We start from the raw sequence: 24,073 nt of genomic DNA, 5'->3' as shown, positions 1-24,073 counted from the left end.
ACATGCATGCAACAAACAAGGAAAGTTGTGGAAGCATTGATTAACAAACAAAGGGAAGTAATGTGTCCCTTTACTTTATACATGTGTTGGAGTTTTAGTGAATGAAATGAAATCTAACATACGTTATTCAAATAAAAACGTGATTTTTCATCTTACATTATGCAATAATATAAAAACATGATTTTTATTACCAAAACAACTAAAAAGCTAAGCATTAAAACTAACCTAACCTTTAATAATGACAAATAATGGATATCCAACGATCAAGACCCACGATCAGTTCAAATATCACCACGATCAGTTCTGTTCAACGGTTTGTGAAGCCCACGCGATAACCATCCTCAAAATTGATGACGAAATTTGAAGAGGGATAATGATGGGAGACTAAGTGTTAGAGAGTGAGTGAATGAGAAGTGTTATAGACTAAGTGTTAGAGAGTGAGTGAATGAGTGAGAGAGAGACGATGAAGATGTTTACCGATAGAGTGGTAGTGGTACCAAAGCCTAACTAACACATTTTATGTCTAGTGGGAGTTTCCCTCCTTAATTCATCGGGATCAACAAAAAACCAAATTAACGGCCAAGATTACAATACATCGCGCAACCGCTAAGATTGTAACACGTGGTGTCTGAGACACCTTAAAAAGTGGTACCAAAACCTAATTACATCAAACACGTGAGAGGCACGAGAGGGGTAATATTGCCATATTGAAAATACTGCCAGTTTGACCGTGGTCAATTTGGTCAACTGACGGTCAAGAAAAAAAGTGGTACTATTTCCTAATTTTTTTGAAAAGTGGTACTATTTCCTAATATCATACTAATAAGTGGTACCAAAGTCTAAATAACCCTAAATATAATGGTGGAGATGGAAGAAATTCTTAAAAGAGGTATAACTAATAAACCTCATCTTTAATTTTGTTAAATTTTGATAAAATAATTGTTTATTTGTTGTGATCTGATTAACACTATTTTTTTTTCTCGTGACAAGCACACCGAAGGGTAATGTTGTCATTTTGAAAATACAAACAGATTGAAACAAATTGACCAAGGTCAACTATATTGACTCACAGTCAACAAACAAATATAGGACCAAAGCCTAATAAATTTAAAAAGTAGGACCAAAACCTAATTTCGCTATTAATAATATGACCAAAATCTAAATAACCCAATTTTAATTTACAAGCCTCAACAAGTTCGTTCCAATTCAGTACATGAGGTACAACGGAGAAACTAAGACAATAACTAAATCCATACGGTTTTTCCGAAGCGGACCCAGTGCACCGAGATTTGGATTTAGATTTACTTTTAATCGAACAACCGGACCGACAAAAATCTGTAAAGCTTTAGCAAAACATCTAACATGTAACGCCAGCCGTAAGCTTTTATATTCATATTTATGTTCCTTCAATAATTTTTGTTTTTTAAAACAAAATCAAAGTCTGGTGATTGCGAGAAATATTCACTAGATATGGATGACTTTCTTGTTCCAACAAAACCCGCAAAACACCATCACATCCCCCGCCACTAGGGTGCACTCATCATTCTCAACTTGCCTCCAACACACACTACTAATGAACCTGTGGTCACGCCCAGCTCCGACGGTAGGCTCTAATCTGTGCACCCACATTGGATTGCCCCACCTTTTGTCGAGGCGAAAACTTCGCTATTACTCTCGAACCACATCCAAGCAGCCCCCCATTCCTCCATACCGATAAGCCCACAAAATTTCTGTTGTTGGTGTGCCCCCTGTAAGTCCTTATAGTTTGTGCATCCTTCATATCCCATAGCTTAAGGACCCATTAGTACCTGCTGATAGTATCATTCCATTGCCTAAGAACCGAACATAGGACACTGTTTTTTGATGCCCATGAAATGACAACATTGGATTTGACATATCGCGGATGTGGTAAATGTAGGCCTTACGATCTGCACATCCTACTGCAATCAAGTCCCCCTGTATGGGTCGAACTCAACACAACAAACTGCGCTCTTTGACATACTAGGTTGTGCCATGGCCACCCACTTATTACCAACACAACGCGTATCCCACATTTGCAAGGTTCCGTCATCGAACCGGATGCACCTATTTGTAGAACCTGAATGTGAATAATCTAAACTCCACACACGTCGTCCACCATGCTCATCACGCTCGAAAATTGGCATGCAACGCTCAAGATCATACTCGGTAACAACGCCATTGTAGTCTCCTGATCCCACTGTAGGGGAGTGATATCTTCATAAAGTTATCATGCACGCGTAGAGCATAAGCGAACTCAGGACATTGACCTCCAAGACCGACCTGTGAGCAGCTCCCTCGAGAACACGCAGGTGCGCAGCATAGGTGAACTCAGGACATCGACCTCCAAGACCGACCTGTGAGCAGCTCCCTCGAGAACACGCAGGTGTGCAGCATAGGTGAACCCAAGACATCGACCTCCAAGACCGACCTGTGAGCAGTTCCCGCGAGAACACGCATGTGCGCAGCATAGGTGAACCCAAGACATTGACCTCTAAGACCGATCTGTGAGTAACTCCTTTCAGGTAGGTGGTACGAACAAAGATGTCTCGGTACGAACACATGGCCAGAGACAGAACGTCTCGAATAAGGTCACCACCAAGGGTAATCATTACCAAAATCTTACTTGTACTTCCCACCACCGGGAAATAAGGGCGACCGCGCCAACTCCCAATCAGCACACGACTTATAATATAACCAGCCCAACACTCATTCACGATCTCCACCTTACATCGCGGTGCAAGAGACACACGTGTCTCCCGGATTGACATTTCCTCAAGCCTATAAATACCACCTATTTGAACTACGTCGGACCTGATTCCTCTCTCCCCGGAAAAAGAAAAACCACAAGAGGATACGTAGGCAGCTCGCTCATAAGCGAACTCGGTCCATCCAAAAAATCTCAGCCCTCTTCTCTCTCTCTTCACAAATCTTTAGGAAAACATAAACGCTCCTTTACATTGGCGCCGTCTATGGTTTCGATTACTTGAGAAATCACGTTACCCTAACTCAAAAATCTGCAATTCTCAAGCCCACGAAGCATGGTCAGCCTCGAAGCTCAGGTTCAAAGCCTTGCAGAACAAGTGGGTGTAACAAACGAAAGCATTTCCTTGCTCAGGCAAGAAAATGCTGCTTTACGGGCCCAAGTCGACGCTTATCAGCGGTAAACCGGTAATGTTGTTCTGAAAACGGCATCAACGAGGTTAATCGCCAGATTAACTTAATTGTCACATAGGATAGGCAGTGCGGTCGGAAGGATGCAACCCAAATTGTTCAAAAGATGCTCAAGACATACCAGCAGCGTCCCCTTCGAAGGCCGACGTTCTCGATAAACCCTCTCCTCAAGATTTTATCCAGCCACACTTCCCCATGTATGATGGCAAAGACGCCTGATCGGATGTGGCTCGATACATTCAAAGTTTAGCCCTCTACGGTTCCTCCGAGTTTGATCATCTTCATCGCCGACTATTTTCGGCCTCAAGGATGATGGCGACTTGATTGGTTCTTCTCTCGAACCTGATTCTATTAAAACTTTTGAGCGGCCATCGACTGTTTTACTAACCAATACGTGCACAACAGACGGAAGAAGGCAGATCTTGATTCGCTATTCCAGTTATCATTCAGAGAAGATGAGACCATTCGCCAATTCTTAGGGCGGTTCAAGGTTGAACTATTGTGTATGGAAAGCGGACTGAAAAAGTCTTTTGCCACACTGGCATTTTCTATCGCCTGTCGAGTGCGTAATACCGACCTCTCCAGATCGCTGATGAAGGAATGCCCAGAAACGCTATCCGAACTGTACGCCCGGGTTGACAAGTATATCAAGTTGCAAGAAAGTTTGCAGTCCAGTGGTTTAGCCGAGAACCAGGAGGTAGCAGCGATCTCTGATCATACCCCGCGAGCCAAAAAGCGATCCAGGTAGCTAGCACCAAAGGTAGGAACCCGACAGGATAACAACAGAGAATTCGCTGTCTTGACACGCTCTCCTAGTTACATCCTAGACAAGATCCAGCGAGCCTCGTACTTCCGCCCAGATGTGAAGCAGCCAGTAGATCGACCTGACAAGCCATATTGCGCATTCCACAAAGCCAAATGTCATGAAACCAATGTGTGCTGGGGGCTTAAGCACTATCTTCAAGACCTTGTCGAAGCTGGTCACATTAAACAGTACACCAACATTTCTGACGGTGATTTGCGTCATAAGCTCATGGCTCGCCGAGTGCACAGCCGATCTCCACCTCGCCGAGGGCGCAGTCGATCTCCACCTCGCCGTCACCATAAAGACATTCAAGTTCGCCCCCGCAGTAGAGGGCGTCCCCAAGATCGTTCTCGCCACGAGCAAAGACAACACTCCTCAGATCGTGACAATGCTCAAACAATTCACATGATTACTTTTCCCGATGATTCAGTTACTTCATCCAGAGAGAAAAGACGTCGTGTTGGCGCTCTTCAAGAAGTGTATCACTTTACTTCCCAAGTAGCACATGCTCCGCGTCGCTCAGATCGCCATTCAGGAGATATCATTTTCACAGAGGCCGACCTCAACAAAGTCTGCCTTTCTCACAATGATGCACTAGTCGTCCACGTCAAGATCAGCGACTGAACAGTAAAGCGCGTCTTGATCGACCCGGGGAGTTTCTGCGACATTTTATTTTATCACACTCTCCAAGAAATGAGTTTACCCAAGTCAGTTATGATAGATCCGATTGCCCCCCTTTATGGATTCAATGGTTCCAGGGCCGACCCTGTCGGTGATATCGTCATTCCAGTATCAGTGGGATCTAAAGAGGACAAAGTCAGCTGCAATACACGCTTCAGCATCCTCGACATCCAGTCGTCCTATAATGCCATCTTAGGACGACGATGGATCCACCAAATGCAAGTTGTACCTTCGACATTGCATAAAGTTCTCCGTTTCCCGGGCTCCAGAGGACTGATGGAGCTGAGAAGCAATCAGCTGGAAGCATACCATTGTAACCAAATCTTGTCAGCAGGAAAGATCGACAGTACACCACTCCACACAAGTAGCGAACCCATCAGTTATACCATGGCCAAAGACCTGGTTGCAGAGGTCAGAGCCAACGCATCAAAGCAGCACGCTGGGGGCTCCACTAAGAAGAGGAAGTCGTCCATTTACACTCCAGAAGCCAATCTAGCCGTTGCCGCTCCATCAGTACAGATTCCCAAAGTCGCGTCAGTTGGTATTAATACCGCAGTCAAGCCCCCGGAAGACCCCTCTCCTATTGTTATCTCACCAGTTGACATCCCAATGGATTCACAGCCATGTGTCGCACAACAAGTCTCCATGCCGACAGTCACTCCATCCCTTGCTCCTGTCCTCGTCACCACAGATACCGATCCAGTTCGGGTGAATCAATGCACTCTCCCTCAAGTCGCTGCAGTGCCACCACACGAAGAAGCGTCGCCACCCAGGCCAGCACTTCAACAGGTCGACAGAGAGCAGGTGAATTTAAGAACTGATAATGACCCCAAGTTTGTATATGTAGGGGCTAACCTTGACCCTACACTCAAGGCCCAACTTGTAAACTTTCTGGCTATGAATAAAGATATTTTCGCCTGGTCGTATATCGATGTGCCCGGTATAGACCCTAGTGTAGCATGTCATCGATTGAATGTAAGTCCTAATGCTAAACCAGTTCGCCAGCGGCCTCGCCGGTTATCTCTGCGTTTTCAGAAAGCCATTAATGACGAAGTCGACAAACTCAAGCAAGTCGGTTTCATCAGAAAGGTGAACTACCCCGATTAGGTCGCTAACATCGTGGCGGTCCCCAAAAAGAATGGAACAGTTCGCCTATGCGTCGATTTCACGAATGTCAATCAAGAAACACCGAAAGATAGTTTTCCCCTACCGCGCATTGACCGACTTGTCGACCAGACTTGCGGACATGAACTTCTTTTCTTTATGGATGCGTACAGCGGATACAATCAAATCCCACTTGCTGAGGAAGATCAAGAGAAGACCTCGTTCATTACCGAACAAGGAATTTATTGTTATAACGTCCTCTCGTTCGGCCTTAAGAACGCCAGAGCGACATATCAGCGTCTGGTAACTGACATGTTCCAAGACATGTTAGGAGAGACCATGGAGGTTTACATCGACGACATGGTCGTCAAAAGCAAAAAAGCAATCGACCATATTACTCACCTTGAGCAAGCGTTCTCTAGATTGCGCCGCACTCGAATGAAGTTGAACCAAGATAAATGCCTCTTTGAACGCGTCCTGCGGTAAATTTCGGATATCGTGTGTCACGGTAGCGGGATCGAAGCAAATCCAGACCAAATCCGAGCGTTCTTAGACATGTCTGATCCACAGACAAAGAAGCAGATACGGAAGTTGTCAGGCATGGTCGCTGCACTTAATCGATTCATATCCAGGGCGTCAGACAAGTGGCGTCCGTTCCTACAACTCCTTAAGAAAGGCGAGCAGTTCTCATGGAACGATCAATGCCACCAAGCATTCGCCACTCTCAAATAATACCTCACCACGCCTCCCGTCTTAGCCACACTAGTAGATGGAGAGACACTGGGGCTATACCTGGCAGTATTAGATTTCGCAATCAGCTCAGTTCTCTTCAAAGAGGAAAACAACTCAGAAAAGCCGATCTACTTCACAAGTAAGACGCTCACGCCAGCTGAGAAGAATTATTCTTTCCTTGAACGAGCCGTACTTGCTTTGATGTATTCGGCAAGAAAATTCAGGCCGTACTTTCAAGCACATCCGATCAACGTACTGACCGACCTTCCATTGAAGAAACTTCTCCACAAAGAAAACAAGACTACTCGTATGGCTATATGGGCCGAGGAGCTCGGTGAACGCCACATGGAGTTTGTACCTCGCACCTCTCAGAAAGGTCAAGTCGTCGCCGATTTCCTCGCCGATTTCCCTATTAAGGACCCACACTGGGAACCAGAGATGGAGCTTGCTGTTGACAAAGAGCGTGTCAAATCAATCTGGTCTCTCTTTGTAGATGGATCTAGCATCCCCGGAGGGAGTGGCATCGGAGTCGTCTTAGTGTCTCCCGAAGGACTTATGGTTGAAAAATCAGTTCGACTCGACTTCGCATCTTCCAATAACGAGGCAGAATATGAAGCGCTGATCATGGGCCTTCGTGTATATTTCTATTTCGGTGTGCAAAGAGCTTCAAGTCTTTAGTGATTTCATGGAAGTGGTTCGCCCAGATTGCTAAGGAGTACACTACTCAGGAAGGTAACCTTTCGAAGTATCTTCAGGTCGTTCATCATTTGTTGCCTTCTTTTAAGAGATCTACCATACACCATTTTTTGCGTGATGAGAACCGTCATGCAGACAGCCTAGCTTACCTAGCCACTCAAACACCGAGTTGCGCTCCATGACAACTCCTTATTGAGGTAGTCGACCGACCTGCATACCAGGTCGAGCATGCCCTAGTTATAGCCGATCTGTTCCTTCTCTCCGACGATCAGTTGCGCCAGACCTGGATGCAGCCCATCATGGACTACATCTACCAGGGCACGCTCCCTGTAGAGCGTGCCAAAGCCAGACAAATCCAATATCAAGCACGTCGTTATTGCGTGTTACATGATAAGTTGTTTAGAAAATCTGCTGGTGGACCGCACTTGCGATGTATTACTCCAGAGCAGGGCCAATTGATATTTGCCGAAATTCATGAGGGCGAATGTGGAAACCATGTCGGAGGTCGCTCTTTAGCCCACAAGGCAATTTTCCAAGGCTACTTTTGGCCCCGTATGCAGACCGATGCCAAAGCGTACGTTCTCAAGTGCTTAAAATGTCAAACATTCGCCATTAACATCACTTCACCGGCCATACTTGCGGTGATCAATATAGCAAGCCCATGGCCATTTCACATGTGGGGCATGGACATTATGGGACCATTCGTCCCCCAGAAAAGCACGGTTTTCGGTTCGTCTTAGCGGCAACTGACTATTTCACTAAGTGGGTCGAGGCCATTCCTTTAGCACATGTCAAAGAATTGCATGTCCGAAATTTCATCTGGACTCATATCATCACCAGATTTGGGTTGCCACATACACTCGTAATGGACAATGGACCCCAATTCAAAGGTAGAACCGTTAAAGAATTTCTAGCAAAGTGGAAGATAGTTCATGCATTTTCTACTCCGCGATGATTTCGAGTAATGGTCAAGCGGAAGCCAAAGAACAAGGCCATCTTAGAAAATTTGAAGAAAAAGATTGAAAAGAACAAGAGCCCAATGGCCGAACCAGTTGGAGAACATCTTGTGGGCTCATCGCACCACAGCTCGGTCCAGTACCGGCGAATCTCCATTCTCCTTGTGTTATGGCACAGAAGCTGTCATTCCTACCGAGCTGACAGTCACTACGACTCGGTCCGAGCTTGTTGAGACCGGACACAATGATTCTGTCTTAGCACGAGATGTCGATTTGCTCGAAGAACGGCGTGACTTAGCCACCATCCGAGTCGCATCTTATCAACAAACCCTGAAGAACTCCTACAATAAACGAGTGCATCCTCGATCTTTCCAGCCTGGCGATCTAGTGCTAAAAAAGACGCAAGACGAATCCAAGCTAGCCCCTAATTGGGAAGGTCCGTACATCGTAGAACGTGTTGTGGGCAACGGAGCGTACTGGATAAAAACTCAAGAAGGGAAATTGTTACCTCGCCCATGGAATACTTATCTGCTGAAAAGATTTTATCAATAAATCCTTTGTGGTTGTAGATTCTTTTTTTTTAAGCACTGCACGTTTAAGGTTAAATTTTTATGTTACCTAGCATAAGCTATTCCGTTTACTGGCATCAAAACGTCCTACAGCTCGCATCCAATGCACGACTAGTAGACTCCCCCGCTCTCACACGCTTAACGCGCCATACGCTCTCATAAACGAGAATGCTCCCCGCGAGCTGACAGCTCTCTGGAGCTTACAGGCTACATAGCCTCTCCAATTCTTGTCACATCGAGGACCTATATTTCTAGGATCGACTAAACAAGAACGCTCTCCGCGAGCAGACAGCTCTCTGGAGCTTATAGGCTACATAGCCTCTCCAATTCTTGTCACGTCGATGACCTATATTTCTAGGATCGACTAAACGAGAATGCTCCCCATGGCGAGCGCGACTCTCGGAGCTTCACGGGCTACATAGCCTCTCCAATTCTTGTCACGTCGAGGACCTATATTTCTAGGATCGACTAAATGAGAACGCTCCCCGCGAGCAGACAGCTCTCTGGAGCTTATAGGCTACATAACCTCTCCAATTCTTGTCACGTCGAGGACCTATATTTCTAGGATCGACTAAACGAGAACGCTCCTCGCGAGCAGACAGCTCTCTGGAGCTTACAGGCTACATAGCCTCTCCAATTCTTGTCACGTCGAGGACCTATATTTCTAGGATCGACTAAACGGCAGAACATATATATATTTTTAGAATCATAAGCAGGACGCTAGTTACACACAAGTAAACGGCAACATACATGCGGAGCATAACCAATAACACTATATGACTACTCGTCACAACAACTACATCCACCGATCTACTGGGATTACCCAAAAAATCCAGATTGGTGTTCATTACAAAATTAACAAAGTATCGAACTGCCACTTTCGTGGAAACCAGTTCTCTGAATAAAAAAGGCGAACTGCTCAGGCAAGCCTGAAGACACAGCTCTATTGTTAACTCTCATATAAGAGAGGAAAATGTAAACAGCACTTACAATTTATGGCTGACAGAGACAAAGGTAGATCACATCATCAAATCTCAGTTACGACATGCTTATCTTACGGTGCCGCTCGTTGTCGATTGTGCGAAAGCAGATCTCAGCATCACACACATCCCCTGCCCTTGTTCATCGCTTACAGTCGCTTTCTTCAAAGCGTCATACTTCTCGCGTCGAGGCGGCGAGGCGATACGAGGCTTCGGTATCGCCTTCGGGCTTTGGCGCGCCACGCCACCCGACATTTCTTAGCATAAGCAGTCACTACAGCTAATTCCCTTTCTAGCTCCGTCATGTCAGTCACTAACGCAACATTCTCAGCCGTAACGTTCTGGTACTTGGTAGTCATTACTTCCAGTTTTCTTTTGTCAGCCCCCCACGCAGCTCGCATACACCCTAGCTCGACGTGAGGGTTATCATCAGTCTCGGTGTTTTGTACAACATCTTTCAACTTATCATATCCTACAAGAAACTGCACAAACAACGTTAAAAAATCAGATTGCCTTGGAAACCGATATAACCACCTAGTGTGTCATGAACTCACCAAACAAGCGGCCATGTCCATCGTCTCCAGCAGCGTCTCCATGTCCTCATCTTTCACCTCTGCCTTGTCACCATCCAAAGCACGATCCCCTTCAGAACGCTGGTCGCTATGGGCGCCGAGTGGAAGCTACAATCTGAGCGTTTCACCATACGCTTCTTTCCCGTTTTCTCCATGTAGTAGAATTCGCTCCCCACATCCCCACATTGCGGGAGCGAATTCTCACCAGCGACTGGGCGACCTTGCCTCAGGTCGCTACACTCCGCAGCGTGACGATCAATGTCGCCTACCCGCTGCGGCGACCTAAACACAATGCCGCCGGTGGGCGTCCGAACTCCTAGGTCGTTTATGACCCCCGCCTCTGGGAAGCAGCTTTCCTCTTACCGCGATCACCATGCACGTGAGGTTCAAACTCCATCCTCTCCATTATCAGAGGGGACATTTCCCTCATGCTTTCTTCTCCCCTCGTGTATGGACGACATCTTGCCATGATAAAACCTAGGAAACAAGGGTACTATCACATGAGCTACAGTTTTATCCCAAGCTCTTCTCAACGAAATAACACTCACAGATGAGAATGAACGATTATCCGAACGGCAAGAACGAAGGTAGTGCGAGAAAAAGCAGAAGCGAGAAGACGGACTTAAGCTTAGGCAAGAAGAGCGAGCAAATACCTTTTGGTATTCGATGAGCAGTTTTATTCAATAGGAAACGTCTTTTCCTAAGCGCCTCATAATTACCTTGAGACGCCAAACGCCATCTGCCCGCCATCATTATGTTCTTTGAACCGCTCGTCTCCCTACACGTGTCACGCACGCGAGGGAACACTGCTGTTAGCGGCACTGAACACAACACGATTCGACCTACTTCACGAACCAGAGTCTAGCGACCTGGTGGCCTCGTTACGAGCAACACCTCGCAGCTGCAAGCAATTTAACAACAAGACGCCCATGCAAGCTTACCAGTCATGGGCAGGGAAGTTGTCACTGCAATGCATCCGCCATGCTTTGTTATACGCAGTATAACCACACACAACTATGGTCAAGCAAGCGATTCACACATAATAGGGGAACAAACAACAAGCGTGGCATACACACAAACAACGACCTGTCCTAACAAGCTGGAAACATAGTAAGTTAGCCGGGTTGCTGAGACTACTCAGGAAATCCAACCCGACTAAACAATATTCGTCCTCATATGAGTACCCCAAGCGAGCGGGTACCGGATCACTCACGATATTGGCACATACAAATAAAAGACGAACGCCGGGTTACCCTAGGAAACCGGCTATTGTATCACGACTTATAAGGCGACAAACATAACATAACAAACTTACAACTCGCCATCTCTGGGCTCAACAATTAATTCTCCGGGCACGAGTGATTCATCAATTTCAGCATCCCTCCTAGTCACCATAACCGATACTCCATCCAAGTCTAAACTCATAAGCACATCAAACGCAGCAGCATCAGTTCGCGGTATCGCAATCTCCGGCATGACCTCTGAAGCAGCAAGAGCGCCACTAATTTCTCCTCGCACCTGGTCTGCCACAATGTGAGATGTACAGCGTGCATGATCTGCCTTCAAAGCGTTGTAGTCCGCCTCCAGTTTAACAAAGTCTGCGTCCAGAACGTCATAGGTAGCGTCCGAGCAACCTTCTTGCGATTAAAGGCATACTCGTTGAGCCTACCAATTTCCACGGTCATTTGCCGGGACATTCTCTTGACTCCACGTAGTTTTTGCCTCGGATCTTACGCGCGGTGTCTTTCGGCATCTTGGCGGACTTCGGTGGCGATGAGCTTTCTTGAGATCTTCCGGTTCCTCGCGTTCCATCTTGAGGCCTCCTAGACATTTTTCAGCTCATGGGGACGGCTTCACCACCGCTTCTATCCGCGCTTCCATGGCGGGCAATCTCCTTCAATTTCGAAAAACCCACTTACCGGTGCAAAACACACACATGATTAATAGCCACAAAATAACAGCGTGTATAAGTGAACAGTTACATCAAACGAAGATAAACACGCGTACCTAGCATTGCGCAATTTCCATTCATCTCAGGTTATCCGCCAGTCCCTTCTCATCCAACTCCTTTGCGGTTGCCATCGAGCTATCTGTTCTAACAGGAAAAGCCCGATACCTTTTTCGATCCGAAGCTACAATCGCCCGGCTTTCACGGTTAGATTCGTTTGTGCCCCATGCTCATCCAGGTACACAAACTGTCCCTCTAGGTCGTCAGCAACCACAACAGCCTTTCCACTTTCGCTTTACGTGGAGCCGCCGCGCTTCGCCCGGTGGTTCGGGTTCATGCCCCCATCGGGGCGCACTAGACCCCGCTCCAAAAGTGGCCAAGTCCATGACCTGCTCAGGTAGCGCCCCACTCCGGCGAGAAACCGTAGCCCCAGCCAGGGCACCATCAGAACCGGCCCCTGCGCTGGAGCTTTCCCCAAGAGCGTGTCGCGCTACTTTCGCAACTCGGACATCGTCTTGCTCAGAGGCGTCGCGTGGCCTCTTCTCCGACCTGCTCCTAGCACGAGGGTTGAAAACCACCGTTTCCAACTCCACGGGAGCATCGATCGAGTATCATCAGAATCAGACATTATAACGAGTCTTTTTTATCAATTACTCAAGCTTAAACCCTATAACCTTACAATGACCTACCTACTTAACAAAACGCACTGGACAGAGAGGAAAGCAATTGAAAATGGAAAGGTAACAGCAACAGAAGCAGTCACCTGAGGAACCCTAGCTTGCGTTTTTGCGGAAGAAGAAAACACGCAATACCTTTTTGATGTCCCCAATTTGATTTTATATAAACCGCCCGTTCAGTTACCAAGAAGTTATGATTACAGCCTATGCTCTAGCCCGCACATGTGTTCCAATGTACTGTCTTTTCAGCAGTTCCGTATAATGCGACGACACGTTTCTTCCTCAACTGCTACGATTCTGTCACGTGCATATTACAGCACAACTTCCCTTTCCCGCCAAATCATCATGCCACATGATTCAAAAATTGCGTCGTCCCAGTCGAATCGTCCACCACAGCTCGCTCATGCTCCACACGGTCTTCCATTTTTTCTCTCAGCAGAGCGTTTCCCGTGGCATAAACACTCTACTGAGAGGGGGCTGTGTAGGGGAGTGATATCCTCATAAAGTTATCATGCACGCGTGGAGCATAAGCGAACTCAGGACATCGACCTCCAAGACCGACCTGTGAGCAGCTCCCTCGAGAACACGCAGGTGCGCAGCATAGGTGAACTTCGGGGACATCGACCTCAAGACCGACACTGTGGCAGCTCCCCGAGAACACGCAGATAGCGGAAAGCATAGGTGAACCCAAGACATCGACCTCCAAGACCGACCTGTGAGCAGTTCCCACGAGAACACGCATGTGCGCAGCATAGGTGAACCCAAGACATTGACCTCTAAGACCGATCTGTGAGTAACTCCTTTCAGGTAGGTGGTACGAACACATGGCCAGAGACAGAACGCCTCGAATAAGGTCACCACCAAGGGTAATCATTACCAAAATCTTACTTGTACTTCCCACCACTGGGAAATAAGGGCGACCGCGCCAACTCCCAATCAGCACACGACTTATAATATAACCAGCTCAACACTCATTCACGATCTCCACCTTACACGTGTGCAAGAGACACACGTGTCTCCCGGATTGACATTTCCTCAAGCCTATAAATACCACCTATTTGAACTACGTCGGACCTGATTCCTCTCTCCCCGGAAAAAGAAAAACCACAAGAGGATACGTAGGCAGCTCGCTCATAAGCGAACTCGGTCCATCCAAAAAATCTCAACCCTCTTCTCTCTCTTCACAAATCTTTAGGAAAACAGAAACGCTCCTTTACACCCACAACGCGACCACTTGTATTGGGCTTCCACCGCAGACTACTTAGTTTCGCTGGGGTACATATGTGGTAATCACATACACTAGTATGGTCTAACAAGAATGTTACTATTCCATATGCAAAAGAATGCTATCTGGTCGTTGAGACAACTTTGTTGGACGCTTGAACAACCCGCACATTTTCTTTTTCATGTCGCACATAATACCTGGCATATTTCTGCCAGACATGAACAGAGTCAAGCCGAGTCAAATTGCTCGTGTCAATGCAACAACAAAAGTGGCAGCTTATATTTTCTCAGACATGAACAGAGTCAAGCTGAGTCAAATTCCTTAACTTCACACGTAAAGATATCCGTTTTTTCTTAACTGAAGAAGTGGTCTGGAGTTTGATCATTACTCGTCAAATAATTTGCAGCACTCCAGGTTAAGGGAATTTGACACATAGGAATGCAACTCTTGACAGAATATAAATGCTCTATACCCGATTTAGGGATTCTAATTTTGTTGCTCATGCTCTGGCTAGGAAGGGTAGGTGAGCTCTTCTTTATTTTAGTTTAAATCCTGCTACGACAAGATCTCTGATTCAGATATGTGTAGATGATGTAAACTCTGTAGGAAGCACTTACTAAATTTCAAAAGTGCCTTCCTTTTATCTCTAAAAAAATAAAAAATAAAAAAATAAAAATGCTCTGTACACAATAGCATAACTGTGTAGGCCCTTTCATAATTGAAATTGCCTTCTTTTGATACTTGTTTTCAAACTTCACCCTCACAAGTATGGTGTATGGTGCAGTAAAGCACATCACACATTTTACTGTAGCGACCTAATCGGAAGGTAGCATGCAGCGTTCAATTTATAACTGTCATCAGGCTTGACCAGTCTTGGACAAGGTGACATCATATACCTAAGTAACCTGACCAGAACCACACATCGCCAGATGGTAGCAGTTCAATGTGCACCATAATTATATATAGACAGTATCAGGAAGAATGATACAACTTCAGAAGAACATCATGGCGCATGATGTACTGATCTGAAGTCTGAACTGTGAAAGTTACATCAGATTGAAGTTAATCACAAGAACGGCAAGGAAAGATCAACGAAGAGAGGGGAGGGGAGGGACTTGATCAAAGAATACTAGTTACCTATTATCTCTCGAGATGCTCTGGGAATTGCAAACTCTTTTCTAATACTGTTCACCAAAAACAACATACAATAGACTAGAAACAGGTTCTACCAAGTTTTCCACCACAAAATTGTAATTAACCACACAAATGTAGGTAGCATTAGCACATATAACAAGATTTAAGTAAACAATCACGACTCATTGTCTGGTGCCGATGATAAAAAAAACGGATCCTTCCTTGACATCTCCATCAACTGTAACTTCTTTGGGCTTCAGCTCTACATTTTCTACTGCTGCACTTTCTGATGGTTCATCTTCTACAGTCTTAGCAGCAATCATTGGGGGCTTCAGAGGAATCACCGGCTGAGTGGTGCATCGTCTACTGGCACGATTTTCTTTATTGTTCCAACTTTCACATACTTGCTCAGGAACTTGTATTCCCAGTCCTGTAAAGCTTCAAGTTCAAATGGGCCAAGACCTGTGATATCTCCAATTAGATCCTCCTCTTCAAACGACATCTTTGCAAGGGCTCTACTAACATCCTTACCAGAATACAAAGCATATGCCCCACCAGGTCCATAAAACATTCTGCAAAGGAAGGGCAACCAACATTAAAGCACATGAATATATCCAAGACATGTTACTGTGATACAGGAGTTAACCCATTGCAAGAAAATATGAGCTATATATAGGCATATAGCCAATATACAAGTATTTATGGATATACCTGCTTTGAGTAACATCATAGATCTGTCCTCTAATAGCCATAAGCAAAGGTTTCTTAGGATCTGATCCATCATAAGCTTTCAGCTCTTCTTCAGTAACTTCACCAAGTTGAACTGGTGCTTGTAAATTTTCCATGTCTTCTTCCAAAAGCGTTGGTCTTGGTTTTGAAGCAAATAATCCAGAAACTTTGGGAAAACCCCCCCACAGAGAAGAAAAAGACCTGCCTTGAGTAACATTATAAACCTGTTCTTTAATAGCCATAAGCAAAGGTTTCTTAGAATCTGATTCATCATCCAAAGAAGTACTCTTCGAAGGTGGTCGAGACGTAGAACTCGAACCAGATTCTTTGTGGGTTGAATCCTCTGCTCTCTCGAGAGAATTTTCCTCAGGTACGCTGAAAATAGGATGGTTAATTTGGTTAGTCGCACAGCCTAATTACTATTGTACCATACATTTCATATCAGAAAATTCTCATACCGTTCATTAATGGCAGGAGTAAATTTTGGGAGTGGTCTAGCCAAACATGCTGCTTTGAGGCGAAGTCATCATAAAACCCAAACGGATTGGGTGGCTTCTCTAGTACTATTTCACCCTTCAGCATCTTCACAACGATGCTCATGTCAGGTCTATTAAGGTGTCGTTCCTGAGTACACCATAATGCAACTAAAGATAATTTCTCAGCATTTTTTTCTATTTTTCTCCTCAATGCCACATACCAAAAAAAGATTTCGCCTAGTTCTTCATTCTCAACTTTCAGACCAACTTCTCCTGGAAACCACCCTGGTCCCACAGAGTTCCTTTTCTTCCTCAAAATTTCAAACAACATCATTCCAAAACTATAAACATCACTTTTATAAGTTACTAGTCGCCCCTTACCCACCTCTGGGGCAGCATAACTGCTTGTCCCTCTGTATCCTGATTGTTCAACCTGACTAGAATGTCTAGCCATTCCAAAATCTATAATCTTAGGAGAAAGGTTCGAGTCAATAAGCACATTCTCAGGCTTTATGTCGAGTGAATTATTCGTGGGTGACAAACCTCATGCAAATAAGAGAGCCCATTTGCTATCTCAATGCAATATTATACAACTTCCCCATTCTATATCAAGATGATTTTTAAACAAAATCTTATCCAGTGATCCGTTTTTATGTATTAAGTAAACAAGTGCTTTCATGTCGTTATCAATGCAATACCCATATAGTTTGATCAAGTTTGGATGAGAAACACTACCCATGGTGCTCACTTCAGCCATGAATTGTTTTATCACGATCTCATTTGTGTTTTCTTTCAATACCTTAATAGCTGTTTCGACACCGTTAGAGAATTTACCTACGTAGACGTCTCCAAAGCCACCAAAGCCTACAACATTTTTGGGATCTGATATAAAGCTCGTAAGTTCCACGCATGAAAATATACGTGGTGTAGCATACAAAAACTTTTCACTCGGTTGTGAGTATTCATCGCGCTCCATCAAGTTTAGGTCATACAATGTGGTTTTCGATAGTAGTCAAACCAAGTAGAGTATGGAAGAAAGCTCAAGTGATAACAACCGGCCGGCTGTGAAAAAGTTAAAAAGTAAAAAATGAAAAAGCGGAGGACATAATTTGATGAATAGCAATAGAGTAAAGAATAGTAAGGTGACTGTAAGAATTGAATGCTCTTCGTTCACTAAGCAACCATATAATTTGATTATTGAATGAAACTAGGTAGAGTTGTAGACATAGAATTATAGTGTAAATGCTAAATAGTCGGCCCAAACAATATTTTCACATTGATAATCTAATGAATAACAAAGAAAAGCTAGCTTGGATGCATACCAAAATGACCAGAAGTGAAGATCCCCCGTTTTCTATGATTGGTGTGTTGGAGAAATCAGTTGAGTACTCAACGGTTGACTCTGATTGGTTTAGCTTTAAAAATCGATTCAATGGGTGCTCGTCTTCAAGAATAACGAAATGATGAATAATGACCCAATTTTATATAGTCTTTCAATATATGGTCTTCAATCTTGTCTTTTTTAATGGGACTTGTTGAGCTTTTTTCATTCTACGTTCTTACTACAATCGGCATCAATGGTTGAACTGTAAATGGGCATGGGCCATTGTCACAACAGCCGAATAAGTAGACTTGGGCCTCCGTTTAGTAGTGAGTATGATTTCTTGGGTCAGGCCTTCCTTGGGGAGATGAGTTTGAGATGAGATTTGGAGGTGAAGCCAACTTTTCAATCCTTAGGGCATCACCAATGGGACCTTTATATGGCCCTCTATCTTCAAATATAAGGGCATCACCAATGGGACCTTTATATGGCCCTCTATCTTCAAATATAAAGGAACACACCATTGCTAATTGATGTTGAAGTTGAAAGGCTCAATTAAAGTTTAGAAAAAAGATTTGGGCTACCACGAGGATATCCCTATAGGGATGAGTGTTTCTAGAAAAAAACATAAGTATATCATGCCAATGTGTCGTCAATCATCCCACTGAAGAGACCATGAAGATTATATAAATTTTAATTTACAAGCCTCAACAAGTTCGTTCCAATTCAGTACATGAGGTACAACGGAGAAACTAAGACAATAACTAAATCCATACGGTTTTTCTGAACGGACCTGGTACCGAGATTTAGATTTAGATTTACTTTTAATTGAACAACTTCGACTGACAAAAATCTGTAAAGCTTTAGCAAAACATCTAACATGTAACAGCAGCGTAAGCTTTTATATTCATATTTATGTCCCTTTAATAATTTTTTTGTTTTTTAAAACAAAATCAAAGTGCAGGTGACTGCGAGAAATATTCACTAGATATGGATGACTTTCTTGTTCCAACAAAAACCTGCAAAACACCATCACATCCCCCCGCCACTAGGGTGCACTCATCATTCTCAACTTGCCTCCAGCACACACTACTAATGAACCTGTGGTCACGCCCAGCTCCGACGGTAGGCTCTAATCCGTGCACCCACATTGGATTGCCCCACCTTTTGTCATATACGAAAACTTCGTTGCTCTCTGAACCACATCCAAGCAGTCCCCCATTCCTCCATACCAATAAGCCCACAAAGTTTCTGTTGTTGGTATGCCCCTTGTAAGTCCTTATAGTTTGTGCATCCTTCATATCCCATAGCTTAAGGTACCCATCAGTACCTGCTGATACCATCATTCCATTGCCTAAGAACCGAACATAGGACACTGTTTTTTGATGTCCATGAAATGACGACATTGGATTTGACATATCGCGTGTAAAGGTGTGTTTTAGTTCACCTTACAAGTGTAAGTGGGAGGAGATTGGGTTTGGATATTGGAAATATCGAGTTTGTTATTGAGCGAACTGCCTACGTATTAAGCTCTCACTTCTGGGGGAGTTGAATCGGTTTGACACGCGTAGTTCATGTAGGGGGTATTTATAATTGTTGAACATGAGGATCCACTCAGCACGTGTACTGACAAGCGTTGATGTTGTTTCGGCAATAAACTGCTTCAACACAACGAGAGCAATGGTAAAGAACGCATTAAGAAACAGAGAAATTTGATGTTGGGGGAGATGAAACTGAACCAAGATAATGGATGCCTACGTACTCAAGATCTATTCTCTAGGGATCAAGTTTCTACGTAGTTCCTTATGAAAAATAATATGGTATTTATATAGGTAGAGTAGAGAATCCTTGTAGCTTAAGTAATCTTGTTGCTTGAGTAATTGTGATAGAATATAACTGTCAACTGATAATTATCTTTTTGATAAGAAATGAATCTAGACATAAATCAATGTACATTAGTGGCAAGCCATGTGGCTAAGGTTCAACCTTAGACACATGAGTTAATGGGCATGTACATTGATCCATGATATTGCGAATTGGGCTTTAGCCATGTTGATTAAATGAATAAAATAGAGACCCCTACTAATGAACGTTTGCCACGTAACACCGCCCCCTCTTTGTCATGCGAACAAAGTTCACATGGCAAAGAAGAGAAGACAAATGAGCGGAATGTATAACGAAGTGTCGTGCGAAAGGATATGATAGGAAAACTGATTGTCAAAAAATCATGAATTATCGAGAACGAAAAAATGTCAAACTAACATATACGGAACGTAATTAAATAAAAGATGGCCGAAAAATGCACTGAAAAAAAAAAAAAAAAAAAAAAAATATGCACAGAAATAAAATTGCAAAATAAACTGATTGCTGAAAACTGTACCGAACGCATCACGTAACAATACGAAAGTTGATTACGATGACGCGTGCCAGCGGAATAGCGATACTAGGAATAGACCGTTTGAAATTAAACGTAGGGATAGTATAGTAATAATAGTAATCAAAGGAAGTTAAATACTAATTGGACTCAAAGTGTTCGGATGAGATAAGAATGTGGAGGAGATAAGAATTGAGATTAGAGATGAAGTTGGATTAGCAAAGAATTCGGATTAGATAAGGCTTATAATCAAGTCTCCCACATGAAATTGGCTTAAATTGGTTTGGATAAGATAATAAAAGACCAACGCAAGAACGGGAAAAAGGGAAAGAATATATGAACAGATGGAACGTGATGATAACTGATAAAAAAACAGTAACCACAAGCACAGAAAGTCCAGGCCTAGCACGGGAAAAAAGGTTGCGGGTAGAGAAAAGGTTAGTACTGTGTTTGTTTAGCTAAACGGTCTTAGATCTGATAGTCAACCACTTCTCCTGTCTCCTCTGCTTTCAGGTAACTCCCCTCCTTATCTCCTTCTTCTTTTCTCAACTATCTCACCAGTAAAAAGTTTATCGGAGAGATCACTAAATTTATATTAGTTGTCACCATTGAAGTGTAACATGCAAATAATTATTACAGTTAGTTCAACACTACTGAAACTCTGGTGCGCCTTATTCCCATATAAAAAAGTAGCATATTCTTTTAACTCGCTTGCCAGAATCCTTAATATCTCTACGCCTTTCCTTTATGAGAGAGAATGAGTTGTCTGTGTGTTAGGAGCAGTTCTTACTTCCTTGGGAATATAAGAGTAAAAACGATGTACATGAGAAAACATGATTGGGAGTGATGATGCTAGAAGGTTATTAAACAAGAGTGTCACAAAACTCTCATTGCCCTCCCGATAAAACCATAACACAACATCAACTCAATACCAACTCGAATCTATTTTCTGCCAATATTGCTTGAGCACAGTTTTGGATTCACCGAGACTAAAATTTATAATTCTATTCCCCTTCTATCAAATTTATAATTTTGCTTTGTGCCGCAGGTAGAAACTATCAAACAGGCGAACATTTTCATCTTCGCTCTTACTGTCTATAATGGATAGTTGAAATCAATCAAGCAAAATTTGGTATGAACTGTAAGTTGGGTTTGTTGTTTGTGGGTTTGAAGAAAATTTTCATTGTTTGTATTGTTGTGGCGTCAATTATGTTTCAAAGAATGTCTAAGAAGATTGGGCTTGGGAAAAAGATCGGCCAGAAACATCAAAACCAGTACCACCTTCTTCTCCTCCTTCAAAGATTGTACTTGGGTTGGGGTTGTTGAATTGAGTATGAATGGGTGGGGTATTAATATGTTGTTGTACGTGAAACAATCTGTGGAGGACCTGGGCAGGTAAATTGAGATTAGTGGGTATCAATGGTTGTTGAAAAGTAGTGAGGTTTACTTGGTTTTGAAATATTCGACAGTTGGTTGTTGAGGAGGATGAAGCAAATTGTAGATAGGAAGGGTGTACATGGTGTTGGTGGCCGGTGGTAATCTGTGATGGGTATTGATTGTTTGAAGCAATTGGGTGCGAGGTGGCTCGAAAAATTATTTAAGTGTGATCAAACTACTGAAACTCTTGCGGAATATGACATAGCGGTGGTCAATGATGATTTTCGATAGCACGAAACAAGTATGTCAATATTAGTTATTTTAAAATTGTGGTTAAGTCAGAAAGTCTGATGAAAAGATTTGTATTTTTGTCGCAGGTTGAAACGGAGGAATTACGAATAAAAGATATTGACGAAAAATGTTGAGTAGAAATATCGCAATGCCTTAGAAAAAAATAAATAAATAAAGAAGCTGAAGAAAAGTTTTGCTCATGGTGATCGCGCCGCAATGCCGTAGAAGAAATAAAGAAGCCGGAGAAAATTTTCGCCCATAAAAACCGACGAAAAGTGTCTCTTAGAAATATCGGCCCAATGTCTTGGAAAAAAATAAAGAAGCTGGAGCAAGTTTTCGCACGGAGAAACGGCAGTATTACGAGCAAAATATATTCACAAAGAGTCTACGAAAAAAAAGTTGCGCACAGAAAAGTGTTAATTAATGTCGTAGAAGAATTAAAGAAGCTGAAAGAAGTTTCGTTGAGAAAGATCAGCTCAATGTCTTATAGTGCTGTCGGAAAGTTTAACTCGGAAAGATTCGCCCGGAAAAATCGGCTCAATGCCTTAGACAAAATAATGAAACTGTTGGAAAGGTTCAATTCGCTCGGTTTGGCATATAGTTTGGCATATAGTTTCGCTTGAAACGGAAAGAGTTGTACGAGTTGTATAAGCAAAAAACTGATAAGGAACCATTGGCTTTTCCCAAACCAATGATTATGTGATTGTGTGAATGTAATATCATAGAGCTAAAAATTCTTGTAATGAAAATAAAAATAAAGTATGTGTTTGCAATTAAATATCGTTGTGATGTCAGATAATATACCTATGGAAAACTGACAATGTTGTTGAGTTATGTAGATGAAACGAAATAGAATGAAACGCCCCATGTAGAGAAAAACGCCCCCAATGCTAACTTAACTTGGCAAAATTAGACTAAGCGAGCGTAAAAACGTTCAAACTTAGATTAACAAAGCTAAACTTCATCAGATTTTGCAGTACCGATAGTAACGAACTAAGCGAGCGTAAAAGCGTTCAAACTTAGACAAACGAAGCTAAACGTGGCAACTTCACGATTTTGTCGTGTTTAAAATAACGAACTAAGCGAGCATAAAAGCGTTCAAACTTAGGACCGACGTAAATTAAACGTGGTAATTTCGCCGATTTTGTAAATAACGATAGTAACGAATTAAGCGGCGTAAAAACGTTCAAACTTAGGAAATTTAAATTAAGCGTGGTAACTTCACGATTTTGTCGTAACGATAGTAACGAACTAAGCGAGCGTAAAAGTGTTCAAACTTAGACTGACGAAGCTAAACGCGGTAACTTCGTCAGATTTTGTCGTAACGATAGTAACGAACTAAGCGAACGTAAAAGCATTCAAACTTAGACTGACGAAAAGATGACTGCAAAAGTGATGTGTCTTGACCCTTCGCTTCTAACGGCGGCGGAGAGATAAGCTAATGAATCTACATGACGTAAGTCATTTCGGGGTCTTTGAGTGATAGAGATGCTATCAAATTGTCGAGCAAGACTATGTATCAAACTAAGATAAGTCGCCATACGCTCATCTTTTGCTTCAAAAGACCCACCAAATTGATTGGCAACAAGGCGAGAATCCATGTATAACTGGAGCTTTTGCGCCCCCAGTGTCAAAGCTGTTCTCAAGGCACAAATGGCAGCCTCATACTCGGCTTCGTTATTTGAAGCGACGAAGCCAAGTCGCACAGATTTCTCAATCTTTTCTTCGTCGGGTTTAACAAAAATGCATCCAATTCCAGACCCAGATTTACTATGGGAGCCATCTGAGTAAACAATCCATAGGTCAATGGGATTAGGAATTGCGTTTTCATGTTGGTCTTCGTCGCCCCCAGTTATTGGCGGCAGAATGTCTTCCATAGATTCTTCCTGGCGCAAGAAATCGTTAATAGGAGAATCATCAATCGGAAAATCAGTTATCAAAGACGCTAGAGCATGTCCTTTTTCAGTAGTACGACTTTCAAAGACAATGCTATATGCACTAAGATAACTTTCCCATTCGGAAAGATGATCACCAATATGCTTCGATTTAACAACTATATCATCGATATAAGCTTCCATTATTTTTCCCAGCAGATCGGAAAAAATTGTATTGATAAGCTTTTGGTAGGTTGCACCAGCATTTTTCAGATCAAAAGGCATAACAGTGTAGCAGAAAATGCCTTGGTCGGTCATGAAGGCGGTGAACTCTTGGTCATCCACATTCAAAGATATCTG

General features: G+C 43.3%; 2 protein-coding genes and 2 pseudogenes across 4 annotated transcripts in view; all 4 read right to left on the bottom strand.

Annotated features, from left to right (window-relative positions):
- Positions 1-1,464: 1,464 nt before the first annotated feature.
- On the bottom strand, positions 1,465-14,341 carry LOC147513623 (WD repeat-containing protein RUP2 pseudogene; annotated as a pseudogene).
- A 954-nt stretch (positions 14,342-15,295) lies between these two features.
- The window catches only part of LOC147513617 (membrane steroid-binding protein 1-like), a 48,985-nt gene continuing 40,207 nt past the window's right edge, over positions 15,296-24,073 (bottom strand). The window contains exons 1-4 of one of the 3 annotated variants that reach the window (XM_086596781.1): positions 17,799-18,167; positions 16,459-17,538; positions 15,983-16,375; positions 15,296-15,843 (exon numbers count right to left, since the gene is read on the bottom strand). In XM_086596781.1, coding sequence (XP_086452907.1) covers positions 15,612-15,843; positions 15,983-16,242 — 492 coding nt within the window. In that variant the 5' untranslated portion in view covers positions 16,243-16,375; positions 16,459-17,538; positions 17,799-18,167 and the 3' untranslated portion in view covers positions 15,296-15,611. Of the gene's footprint in view, positions 15,844-15,982; positions 16,376-16,458; positions 17,539-17,798; positions 18,168-24,073 lie in introns of those variants that run through there. The other 2 variants (XM_086596780.1, XM_086596782.1) reach the window with 2 other exon arrangements.
- Positions 16,442-16,930, bottom strand: LOC147513622 (LEAF RUST 10 DISEASE-RESISTANCE LOCUS RECEPTOR-LIKE PROTEIN KINASE-like 2.1). Its single transcript, XM_086598935.1, has one exon. It carries the CDS (start codon positions 16,928-16,930, stop codon positions 16,442-16,444), a length of 489 nt encoding a protein of 162 aa, XP_086455061.1.
- Positions 18,751-19,140, bottom strand: LOC147513621 (WD repeat-containing protein RUP2 pseudogene; annotated as a pseudogene).

The sequence above is a fragment of the Coptis chinensis genome, chromosome 3 (assembly GCF_015680905.1).
Source record: "Coptis chinensis isolate HL-2020 chromosome 3, ASM1568090v1, whole genome shotgun sequence".
Classification (NCBI taxonomy): domain Eukaryota; kingdom Viridiplantae; phylum Streptophyta; class Magnoliopsida; order Ranunculales; family Ranunculaceae; genus Coptis; species Coptis chinensis.
Note: the sequence above shows the minus strand (reverse complement) of the source record. Positions and strands in the feature narration are given on the sequence as shown.